At 35.9% G+C, this 13,350-nt stretch overlaps 2 protein-coding genes across 2 annotated transcripts in view; one reads left to right on the forward strand and one right to left on the reverse strand.

Moving 5' to 3' along the window:
- LOC118745233 (patched domain-containing protein 1-like) overlaps positions 1–13,350 on the reverse strand; it is a 129,698-nt gene that overhangs the window by 9,338 nt on the left and 107,010 nt on the right. The window lies entirely within an intron of this gene.
- LOC118744490 (pulmonary surfactant-associated protein D-like) lies at positions 5,228–6,282 on the forward strand. The gene is made up of 3 exons (XM_036477533.1): positions 5,228–5,502; positions 5,694–5,802; positions 5,893–6,282. Exons 1-3 carry the CDS (start codon positions 5,305–5,307, stop codon positions 6,159–6,161), a joined length of 576 nt encoding a protein of 191 aa, XP_036333426.1. The 5' UTR covers positions 5,228–5,304; the 3' UTR covers positions 6,162–6,282.

The raw sequence follows: 13,350 nt of genomic DNA on the forward strand, positions 1-13,350 counted from the left end.
TTTTCCTTTTCCTTTTCCTTTTCCTTTTCCTTTTCCTTTTCCTTTTCATCTTCATTTTCCTTTTCCGTTGGCTTTACCTTTCCTTTCCTTTGTCCATTTTCTTTTTTTCTTTTATTTTCCTTTTTATTTTTATTTTCCTATTGCTTTTCCGTTTTCGTTTTCTTTTTCTTTTTTGGTTTGGTTTTCGGTTTCGGTTTCTTTTTATTTTTTTATTTTACTTTTTATTTGCCTTTTTCTTTTAATTTCGCTTTTTCTCTTTCTTTTTCTTTTAGATTTTATTTTTCGTTTTCTTTCGTGTTTTTTCTTTTCTATTTGTCTGTCGAGGCTTCCGCCAAACTAAAAATCCTGCACCAAATTTGTGCGCCTCTCGTGACAGCTGTAATATTTAGTTGTTACGCCCTGTCCATCGCATTTCCTGTCAGCAAACCAGATTTAGGCACCTTTCCTGTAGAGAGGTCGGACATTCCAAGCGCATATCCGTAAAAGGAGGTCCCTGTTTCGTGTGGTGGGTCATCAAGGGATTTGGGATATTCATTGGATTTGTTTTTTACCTTACGGCTCCCAAACCCAGTGCACAATCTACATATTGCAGGGAGAGTTTTGATGTTAATTTATGTAGCGAGCCGCTTGCTCCAAGGCTGCATACGCCCACTTGTAGCCGAATGTAAAGCTTATCTTCTCAAGATATTTTCCTCCACATTCATACTTATTGTCATCCAAAGAGTATTCAGCTTTTCTATTCACATTTTTGCCTTCAACCTCCATTCCTCGCTATTCAAGTGAAATAGCTATGGTCGCTTCCTTTTCACGAAACTTTCCTCCTCTAAAACGGTTTACCAATAAAAATTAAACACCATAGCTCCTTAGTTAATTACACTAACGATGAACGACTGCAAGACATTTTAAGTTAATCATTGCATAATGATAATGGAAATCCTAGTGAAAACACTGCAACACGCGGCGACTAATGTACTTCATTAAACTGCATACAATTGCAATAGAAATGAAGGCGAAGCGAGAATAGTTGGGGTATAAAGAGAATTAGTTGCAACCACAAACGTGATATTGGCAATAAAATTTAACAACAAATATACTAAAAATGAAAATGTGACAGAGTTAAATATGTGAATGTGTTTGTCTGGGTGTTTGTATATCCACGGATCCAGTTGCAACTAACAGCTACACGCACTCATTTGTTTTTAGTTGTTACTCATTAAAACAAGTTTTACTCACTAACACTCGCGCTTGCTGCAATTATCTGCTACTTTTATTAGTTGTCTACTTAGTTTTTTTGTTCAAATGTTAATCGACTCTATTTGCTTAATGAATATAGCAACTAAGCGCTAATGAAAAAATGGAAACACAAATTAAATGAAATAAGGAAAGAAAGTGAAATGGTTTTGCAGAGATTGGCAATGATGCATTGAGTCTCCATAGAGAATGGAATTTGACCCGAGGCAACAATCGACCGATCTGTTTTTGTGCTATGGTCTTTTTATTTTGAATGATCAAGTTTTACATAAAACCGATTTGAGTTTAATAGAAGCTTCAATAAACTGCTATATTCCTGCTAACCTGTCCAAAACCATCCGAAGTTATGGTAAAGATTTTATTGACGATTTCATGTATCGATAGGTCAGGTCAGGATATGATATATTTTAAAGGGGTGCATTGAGTTTTTATACTTCCACTCGGAAGCAAGTTTGTCCATTGTGAATGTACTCTTATGAGTGCCAAGAAGAAGCTCATTTCTCGAACAGGGGTTATTTCAAATAGTTATTATAATGTTCGTTAAACCATTTACTGTCGCTGTCGTTATCCCTGCTAAACTGCTACAAAAGCAATATTCCAAATGCAAGAGAACTGGAAACTCGCATAGGACTTGATGAATAGATTCTTACTAGGGATGTGCCGGGTATCCGGTATATATCCGGAATCCGCCTATCCGGCCGTTTTTTGGTTATCCGGTTATCCGGCCGGATACTGGCTAATATCCGACCGGATTCCGGATATCGATTATAGAGATTCAATTTAGAAATTTAACCCAGATTTTGTATTTTTGTAATCCAATTTAAAAGTGTCTAACTAGTAATCAAAGTTAACAATCTGTATATTTTTCATTACGAAAAGAAGCATTTCCGCATTATCGGGCAACTCTTTACTCTTTCCGAGTTCACTGAGGAAGGTGGCGCGCAGAGATACTTCATTGCCAGTGTAAACAAATTTGGAAATTCTTTGCGGCTATACTTCCACCAAGTTAAGGGATCTTCTTGTCTGGATATAAGAGGTAGCTGCAAATATTTCTCTATTTCTAGTTCATAAATCGCTGCCTTTTTTCTTGTACGTTCGCTGCCTTGTCTACCAATCGTTTGGCTATCCACATCACTAGAAACACTAGAATCAGCATCAGAGCCGTTGGCGATTTCCTTAAAGCATTGCCAAATATCCTCGTGAGCTCGATCTTCGATGGAAGCTTTCACTATAGTTCGGCATTTTTCTTATGATTCAACTGGTTTCTCCATACTAACTGATTTATAATTCCGAATTAGTTCATCAACAACCCAGTTTTTAGCTTTATTGGCGTCAGAAAAAAACGAGTTTTGAAACGTGGGTCGCAAAATGTTGTAATAGTGACGCATTGTCGTTGTTGAATGTTTAGTCCTATAATCAAGTACATTTTTTTATTAATAGTTTTTTTACGAGATAGTTGTTTATCTTTTGTCTTTGACGTTTCTCCTCTATTTCCCAAGAGTAATCGATAATCAGGTTTGCTGAAGGAAAAGTTACCGTTTTAGTACAAGATTAATAGGGACCTTACACGGGCAAATTGTTTGGTCAACCTGCGTGCATGGGTTTAGTGAAATTTTGTATGTATTATATGTGTGACGTGTATTGAGTTTCTAACAGCTTAAACTAATATTACCGGCGTGAGTTTTTCTACGTAAGCACGCAAGTTTTTCACATTTGATTAACTGAAATCAATTTGGGTGCGTAATTTCTCAGAGTTGCATTTCTGTCAAATATACAGAACTTGAGCAAAATTTGGTCATAAATGCTGAATAGCTCCGATTCTCAAATTTAAAAAAAATATATGGGGATCGATAGAGATAATTGCGGTGACTATAACGGTATATTTATTTTTTTGCGGGATCAACAATTACAAAAGTTATTAAGGGTCAAAGTTCAAATTAAACAATTTTTTACACAATAATTTAAATAAAAACACATAATTGAACAAGGAAAAAGTATGCGACTTAGTATTAGTATTAACAAATGAATACAAAGCTTCCTTAAGCTTCTCTTCAACTTCATCCAAAACGAAAAACTGAAATTTGATGGGTTTTTTGAAGCGTGTAAACAATGTGACCATGTAAGGTCCATATAAGGCATCATTCTGACGGTGCAGATTGCAGACCTACGCGTTCGGAACCGAAAAAGGTTAATAGGCGGGTTCTGTATAATTTAAACAAAAATTAACGTAAGAAAACAAAACATCTTGATTGTTCAAAAGCAAAGAATTTCATGAAGATTGTTGTTTGTTTGTTTATAAGATGCCATTCTTCACTGCGATAGTATCGCACAGATGCGTGCGTAATTGTGTTTTCGAAGTGGTAAATTCTGTAGCATCAGAAACGGTGCGGAGGTCGAGGTGAACTCGAGCCGAAAAAAAAACAATATTGTGAAATTTATTAAGGGCAGCAGTCTACCGGATATCCGAATCCGGCTGTTATTTTTTACAGGATATCCGGAATCCGGTTATCCGGCAAAATCTATATCCGGCACATTCATAATTCTTACTGTTCCTCATACCGACAACTTTTACAGAGAAAACTTGTTGTTGGAGCTTTGGTTTTTACTGCGGATTTCTTTACCGTCAAAAGTTCCCGGCCATAAAGACCTTGAGGCTTTTAGGCGTCTCAGTTCGTCACGTGTACTTGTAGATCGCAAATCGATGGTTATCCCTCGTGAGTTATCCGTCTCGCTCAACTGCATTTCCGAACAGTGTCTAACCGTCTCATATTGAACCGGGGCGTTGGCGTGACCCAGTGACGCTGGCTATGCCCGAAGTATTCGAACAATTTTTGACTTCACTACTTTGGATCCTAATGCTTTTATAAGCTCTTCAGCACCAGTCAATATGGCCGTAGCTTTGCAAAAGCTGAGCAGATTAAGAAAAATTTTTAAGAAATTTTTCAACAACAGATTCAAGTAGTCACGAGAAAGCTATTCAGTCTGCCTTACATCTCTTTTGGCGTTGAAAGGCGTGAAACGGTCTTTCACAATGTGGTCGAAGCTAAAACTTGAGATCAACCTATAAATTGTGAGGGGAATTCAAATTTAGATATATCTTCAGAAAGAAAGTTCCACAATCGATGAAAAGGGGAATTGCGTCGAGTAGAATTTAACTTCTTAGGGATTGGGCAAAGAACACTGATATTGCCATGATCGGGCATGTATTCATCAGGCCAGATTCTGCTTAAGAGCTTGCACATGCTCTAGCTTTACGCCGCCGGCTCAGACGCTATTCCGTCAACTCTCTGCGGGTTTTATGGCGCATTACTCCTGTTTCCATCTTGTCTTGTCCTTCCCGAATACTGATCTTTTATTTCGTAAAACGGCCCTGAGGCAATATTCAAAAGCACTGCCCTTCATATCTCAAGGGTAGATTTACACTATCATATCTGCAAGAATTTTCGCTCCGAATTTCAGTCTACCACCATTTAAGCTAATCCTACTTACATCTTTTTGCCTATCGTTTCTTTATTTTGAATAGCCACCTCTTTTGCCCCCTCTTCTTCCACTATCCCGAATTCCAAAAACAAGTAAAGTAGTATTTTAAATGCTCTTCTTAGGCTGCGAATAGAGTGCATGCTACATATTATTTAATGAGAGATCGTGTTTCGACGATTTAGAAAGTAAAAATCATGTATAATTATACTTTTGCACATTAGCAAGTCGCCCCTGTCTTTAGCTACCCGTAATGCACTCACGTTTTTCACACGTGACTAGACGTTTGTTAAGATAAAACCATTTATTATTCTATTCAAATTTGAATAACAGTAGTTTTTGTAATAATAACAACTTTCATTAATGGGAGTATTGGCAGTTTTCTAGAACATCGTTGATAAATGGACGACAAACAGCCCTTTTGACAATGATTGATGTCCCATTTGAAAGATTATCTCTGAACAAGCTTAGCCGTTGCGCTAATAAAAGCCCTGCCAAGTGTTGTTAAGTTACAGTATAAATTTGTAACTCAAAATTGACAGTTTATTAACAATTTTCTATTTATTACTATAAAAAATGCTTAACTACGTTCCTTTAGCGGTGTTTTGTATTTGCTTCACGGCAATTAATTTACTCGCACAAAATTTGACCGAAGATCCAAATGCGAATTTAATATTTCCAAACTTCTCCATTCAGGCATTGGACGAGTCCAACTATCGCGCCTTTCCTGGACAGCAAACTGAAAAAATGTTTGTTGTAATCGCGTATGCAACGGTGAGTACTGCTGGCAATCAATTTAGTTGTTCAAAATATTCGCAAAAAAATGCAGAGAGCTCTCTGCTTAGTTCAAAGTGCTGGGCATTAAAACTGCAGGAATTTCCAATAGCACAGGCCCTTGCCGATTGTTGAGTTTCTTTTTTCTTCCAGCAGAGATTTCCAAATAAAATCCATGTATATTTTTCTAGGTCAACTGGTTTAGAGCACAAGAGATCTGCGGCTATCAGGGTCTCTCCTTGGCCACCATTAATTCAAGAGAAGAAAGCCAGGCACTACAGGCTTATTTAACACGAGCTGGCAAGTATTGGAATTTATTATATTACATTTAACTGTATCCCTTAATTTCTCCTTCCATTCTTCCATGATCTTCCATCTTCTTACATTCAGGTCTAAATCTAAACCGTGAAGCTTTTTGGCTAGCTGGCTCTATACACGCTGATAACAAAAATTGGGTTTGGTTCAGTACAGGCCGTCCTCTCACCTATGCCAATTGGGCGGTTGGTGAACCGAATAACATTGGAGGTAACGAAAAATGTCTTATTCTAAAAACGAATGGACTTTGGAATGATAACCGTTGCGATTATGAAGCGTTTTTTATTTGTGAAACGCGTTGCCCATTGACGAGCTATGACTCGCCGATTTATAGTCGAAAATGAAGGAATGCGAAAGTTTTATAAGTATGTTTTTATGTTTAGCTTTAGTAAAATTCTTTTGTTTGATATTGTAAGCTAAGTAAATAGGAAGTATTAAAGTCGTTCATTGATATTTTTGATATTGGGAATAATAGTTTTTCTTCTAGGTTATTTACTTACTTATTTATATTTGTTGAAGACGAACACCTTATCTAAAGTTCAGCATACTTACATACTTACATACATGCGACAGAATGTTGCGTTGACGTCTGACCTAAAACTTCGAATGCGGCTTCGAAAAGGTCATTTTCAAGATGAACGGTTGTTTGTTTTCCTAAACTAAGTAGCGGAATGATATAACTTTTTAAGGTGAAAACAGAGTGGACGCATATTAAAGGATGAAGACACCTTTGTGGGCACCAACAGTTATTAAATTGCAGGCCGGAGTTTGATGACTGCCTTGACACGCTTCTAGTTTTGGCAGCTAAACAAGCGGTAACCCTGTGCTGGATACCAGGCCACGGTGGAATGGAATGCAATGATGGAAAAGTAGGCACAAAAGTTTCATTTTTGTCACTTTTATTCACAGAGGCACTTTCGGCACCATTCACTCAGTTTTGGCACAATCATAAATTATAGAAATTTAGCATAATATACCAATATATAACAGAAAATCATATATAACTTACAGATTCGAAAAATGAAAATTAAAATCACTTAAAATTTAAATTAAAGGGCATTATATAAAATTAATCAATATAAAGAAGAATAGTCATATAAAGCTCTCAACAATTCAAAAAATATTTAACCAAACAATTTAAAAAATTGTATTTAGAATTTCTTGAAAATTTTCGAGTATGCAGTTTTGTAGTCCGTTCAATTTCATAGATTTTGATCACGAATTATTTGGAAGAAAATGCGAAAAACAACCTCCACAAAAAAATTCTAAAAAATCAAGGCTAATTTTTAGCGACTCCAAATTTCTACTTTGTTTTACTAAAATTGAACGGGCAATAAAATGACGTACTCGAAAATTGTCTAGAAATTCTGAATAAACATTTTTTGAAATTTTGTGAACTTTATATAAAGTTCGAAACTATCATTTATATGGTTTATGTTATAGAATGAACTATATTTTCATAAAAATTGAATGAAAAAATGTTTTATGAAAATAATGGTGAATATTATATTAGAACAAAGTGTACATTTACATTTGCCACTGACTGTGTGTATATATATAAACAGGTCAGAAAAGCTATATTTTTTCCTCTTCCTAATTAGAATACTATTGTGTTATTTAACTTTGATTTTACTTTTATAATTCAATAAATTAGTAATCATTTCAGTGTACTTCAAAAATGCTATTTCTGAGAATACATATCTGTGGACATTTGACAAAACAACTTAAGTCTATCTTTCACCGTCAACGAATATAGGATATGACGGCAAAGCTCTTTTACCGCCCGAGCAATCAATTTTATTTAAATGGAAATATGCGGTTGTTGCAAACAGAAGCATTTTTTAACCGACTTCCAAAAAAGGAGGAGGTTATCAGTCCGTCGGAATATTTTTTATTTTTTTATTTTTTTTTTTATTTTTATGTATGTTACCGCATAACTTTGGACCGCGACAACCGATTTCGATAATTCTTTTTGCATCGGAAAGGTAGTGTCTCAGAGGTGGTCCCATACTAATCTCGATAAGATCCGATCAGCGGATCATGAGATATATATATATATATATATATATTTTATATGGGAGTTGAAGTCGGTTTTTTTTTGCTAAAAATTACTAGTTAAAGGCTAAGAACGATAAAAAAATTTAACACTTGTTTCGAATTGCAACATTTTTCTCTTTGACGGTAAGATGCTATTTCGTATGTCCGTGAAAGACAGGCTTAAGTTATTTTGTCAAATGTCCACAGATACATATATAAAGAATAAAACCTAAGCGATTGCTCCTTCTTAAAATTTCAGATCTTTTACTCGGTTTATTCAAATAACTTTAAGAAAAAGGTGTAAAATTTTAAGCAAAAGCAATTGCTTAATTTTTACTCATACAGTCCATTGTTCTTACAAAGCCTTAAAAGGGAGCAATTTTAATTTCATGGCACATTCATCTCCTTTTCGGTACAATTTTTGCAGTCCATTAGGCATATTTTGAAATTTGGAAATTCCATCACTGACTGGAATACTCTGAGATCGCAGACGAGTTGGCACGAGTAGGATCGAAACATTTTTGTAGTCTCAGTTGGTCCTCTTCGAGAGCTACAATTACTTAGCGAGTACATTCTGAACGCAGTAAGTATTGGGATGCGGTGGGAGCCATAGACAACATTCTCTTCGACTACCCCTTCAACAGCAGGGATATTGTTCTATTAACCAAGAAAGACATACTGCTACTCTCTGGGTTTCACATGTACCGAATAGTAAGGTGTGATGACTGAGTCAAAAGGTCGTCTCAGCCATGAGGACGATGAGATTTTAGGACACATTCTTTGTGACTGTGCAGCCTTGGTAAGACAAATATTAACTAATTTTAAGACTCCAACCCTCTGCCAAGGACCTTTTAGGATTCATTAGCCCTTTCAGTCCTGAAGTTGTTATTATGTTATTCAGTTTGTGTTTAGTGGTTTGTTTATTAAGTGAGGAATTTTTCAGTTAAACTTTGTTGCTTATAAGCAATTTTGATCCATAGTGCTAATGAAAATTCCTTTTCTTTAGTTATGCGTCCAGAAGAAAAAGGTTTCTCTGACAGAGAAATTAAACAAATTTTGGAGTTTGATTGGGATATTTCGACTGATGAAGATAGTGGAGATGATGAAGAAATTGTCTTGATGATGTTGTGGCGAAAGTTAAACGATATTATGGAAAGGGGAGAAAGTATTGAAATCGGTCTTTTGGAAGAAATATGTGAAGAGGTTTTTTTTCCTGTAAGAATGAGGATGGCCGTAGTTTTCTTACCAATTCATCAACTTTGAAAGCACATTCAATATTCTCAGTCAATAAACCTATGTGTAGTTTTAGTACGCTTTGCAGCCTTCGTGGAGCTATGGTTAAGTTTAGTTGATTACAACAAAGAAATTTGAAGTCTCTAAAAGTATAATCAGCCTATGAAAACTACTTCACTCTACCTCCTCCTCTTGCTGTATTTTTTGATTTATTTTTTGAAAAAATTTTAAACTAACTAACCGGAGCACAAACTCAGATGCGTAAAAGGCATTTCTAACTAAGTGCAACAATTTTGTACTCTCTTTCTTCTGAAATACTTTGTGCGCAGCGCTAAGTATGCGTTAAGTTTCACTTAAGTCCGGTAAATGTCAAACGATGTTTACATAATCATTTTGTTGTTTTCTGTATTTAATGTAATGTTAATGGATGGCATTGTACTCGCTGGGGAAGGAAAAATATAATAAAAGAAAATCATAAAAGACAAGGAGTGATAAGCAAGGCTAAGTGACAACGCAGCAAAAACTTTTGGGTTTACATACATACTTACTTTTTTATGTACGTAAGTTTGTAAACTGTATTTTGATATTTTTAAACGTACAACAATTGCATTAAGTGGCCTTAGACAACTGCAACAAATGTCCAGCGTGGGTATATATTAATGTTCATACATACATATGCATCTCAAGAAGTAATAGAGAAATTAAGTGAGCTAATAAAGTCTAAAAAAAATTTTTAGTGAAAGTCAAAACTTTAAGCTTAGCAGACAATTTTACTGGGAGTCACCGAAGTAAGAAAAATGTGATAAATAGGTATTAAAAAATTTTCGGCATAGCTTCGTTCATGGCTATAACAGTATCTGATGGATGCTATTTGCACTTCCTTAATAAGCGAGTGTGAAGGATTAGATTCTTGCGAATGGAATTCGTCGTATACATGCCTATTCCGGCCCGACAGATGCTACTCGCACGAATCTAACCTTTCACAGTCGCTTGTAATGACAATGCGTCGGGTACCGTAATAGCAAGGACCTTAGTAATATCCCCCTTGGCACTTTTGTAAATCATCTTAACCCTGTAGGCGCTACGGTCCTGAACGTGTGCCATCGATTCCTTAAAATTTCAGAGTTCGCATTGTAATAGTGTGGAGCAAAATTCTTGGGGTTTCCACCGTTTTGTTTTTGAATTATCTATAGGCGGTTTTTTAATCTTGATTTTTCGAATATTGTTTTTTTTTTTTTATTTAATACAAAATTTGACCTCGCAGTAAAAGTTTTAAGATTTTAGATGTTTGTAGGAACAGAAATTGAGCCATGGACATTCCGGGTAATAGCAGGCACATTTAGGGTTGCAGACAGGGTCCAGGCGAAGCCGAAGACGAAAAACAGTGCAGTAGTAAACATGCGAAAGTGATCACAGTGCAAGCTAAGACGAAGGCGAAGATGAAACCGAAGACAAAAAACGGTGCAGCAGTAAACATGTCAGCTTGAAACTGCGCGGTACTGTTTTCAAAGACGAATCGCTTGCTGTGATGAGTTGGTGTTTAATTGTTTGCAATTGTGAAAAAACGCGTTTTTCAGGAAATGGATGAATTTAAAAAAAAGGAATCAAACGTATTAATTGGCGTTCTTTTTTATTCAAAAAATGATTGTCCATCTTGCCGTAACTCATAATACAAGTGGTGAAATTCCCCCAAAAAATTTTCCTACACAAATTTACTTCACGAATTGTCGTGTTTTCTTTATATTCTAAACTGTATGAAATCTCTGTAAAATAAAACCAGTTCATCCGGTTTTTTTTTTTCTTAATTTGAAAGTCGTGAATCGGTTTTTTCATTTTGCAATTTTTCGAATAACTCAAAAACCGGTTTCGGAAAATATGTGAATAATCGAACACCACAGTTTTTTTTTTTAAACAAGATTGAGAGTGGAGAATGAAATATCAGCCGTCCATGGTGGGAAACCATGGCCCGGTTGGTCTCTTCCTAGGGCGTGAATCGGTTTTGAGCTGCAGTAACAGCTTTTTTCAATTAGCTCTGTGCGTAATTTTTTTAACTTTTGAAATTTTTCAAAAAATATATAATATAAGGCCATGGACTGGTCTTCAAATGTTCATTAACTGCACTCTCACTTTTGTTGTAAGACGTAAATTTTTCGAGATACAGGCCCACGAAATTTTTCATTTTTATTAGGTTAAAAGGTATAAAGTAATTGTCATAAAACATATCTAATTTTTAATTTTTGGTACGTCATTTGTTCAAGCAGCCTATCAAAAAGAGAAATAAATTTTTATGTGGGGAGTCGCAAGGCTGGAAAACTTCATCCCGGTACCTACGCGAGAGCAGACGCTGCTGACTTCTGTGGATTCTTACTCTGATAAAGTTGAAGTGGCCCCACTGATGCGTTCTCTCTTCCTGCCGTGATCTAAGGCTGCACACAGGTTGGTTAAGGCACCACGGCGCGCGCGACCAGCACGAAAGAGGACGTAAGGGACGGGTATGAATATAGTTACGCAATTGTAATTGCATATTTAGACTATTGAGCATACCGCATGCAGAGCATGTCACAACAAATATTTATGATCAAAAGTACACAACTCAGTAGCACGAAATGAAAAAAAAAATGAATATCCTTTAGAAATGGTCATTTTGTTATTTATTTGCGAACGACACAATATCTCCCCACTTTAATTTAGAAATATTACATTATATCCTTCAAAGCAATCCTTCTTCTCACTTCGTAAGTACATGTTTGCCTCTTTCCAAATACTCTTTGTCTTCAACGCGTACTGTTTATATGTACAACTCCCTACTTTCACCAAGTTATGTATGTACAATCCTTCCCACACCCACCCATTTACTTTCTCGGAAATTTGTTACAGTTTTTTTTCGCTTTTAATTAATTTATGAAAACTTTGCCGTCGCCATTCGGTGTGCATTGAAATTTTTTCCATTGCATAATATTGCAAATTTGCAACGAGCTACTTTATTTTGCGCTTCGCTTTGACTGCTCAATATCCTTCAGTAAATCTTCATTCGCTTGCGTTGGTTGCCACAATTTAGGGTGCGTCCCTAATGCGTTTCAATGCATTTCGTGATTCAACCAATGGCGTTGCATTTTACTTTATTCTTATCTATTATATTTTCTTTATGCTATACTGTGCATTTATATGCATGCATGTATGTACATATGTATGTAGAAATATATTTTTTATGCTTTTATCGCGTTACTATCTTTAATGATTTTCATGGGAGAATGGAAAATGTTAGACTTTATGAAATTAAATAGCGTTGTGTTGTGTAATTCTATGGAGATTTCATGTAGAGTGATTGGTGGAAGGGACTGTGTAGTTTTGAGGGTGCGCAAGACCTGGTTGAAATCCTAATCTGATTTTTTTTAAGAACTGTCTGATGAGCAACTGGGATCAGAACTTGTTTGGATTCATTTGGATAATATTTTACCATGCTGTAAAAAGCAGGGAATCTATCGGGAGAACCGGAATCATACCGCCCTAACTACCTTCTAAATACTTTATGGCGAATCTAATACAAAACCCTTTTTTTGGAAGGTTGACTCCTTTTATCAAAAAACAGATTGTCAGAAATCCAATTTGGGTTTCTCCAATTCCACTCAAAACTATTTAGAATCGCAAGACTTAGTGGTATCAACAGCTGGAAAAGCAACACGGAGCAAAAGCTGGAAAGGAGGTTCAATTCAGTACTGCGCCATCGCAGCAATGGATTGTTCAAAGTCATCTCACAATAATTATGCTCATCCTAATAAGTGATGTTGAACAAGTTTTGAAGTGAAGTTTTCGTTTTATATTTCTCTCTCTTTCCGCAACTTGCTGGTCTTGCTCATGATCTAGATTAAATTAGATTAGATTTAGGGGAGGAAACAGGTTCCCTAGCTACAGCGGGCAAGTATGATCTATTGTAGCAAACCTCTCGTGAGAGCTTCACATGATGCGCTCTGCTTTCTCCAGTTTTTTGTGATACAACCTACCCTAATCGGAGTTAAAAACTCTTTGTTTGACAACGGTTTTGATTGCGCTGCAGTGATCATTAAGAAAACCTATAACAATTCTAACTTCATGCCTACTAAGGTGAAGGAATGTTTCGATTCTCCTAGTTGATGTTTATATGATGAAGAACTCAACCATCTGTTTCCTTTCGTACTTGTCCAGTTGCTATTCCTTTTGCACACACATAAAATATTTTCGCCCAAAGATAGCAAACCAATAAAGGTCCCAGGACCTACATATGTA

This window comes from Rhagoletis pomonella, unplaced genomic scaffold (genome assembly GCF_013731165.1).
Source record: "Rhagoletis pomonella isolate Grant_MI unplaced genomic scaffold, Rhpom_1.0 Rhpom_scaffold_00008, whole genome shotgun sequence".
Classification (NCBI taxonomy): Eukaryota; Metazoa; Arthropoda; class Insecta; order Diptera; family Tephritidae; genus Rhagoletis; species Rhagoletis pomonella.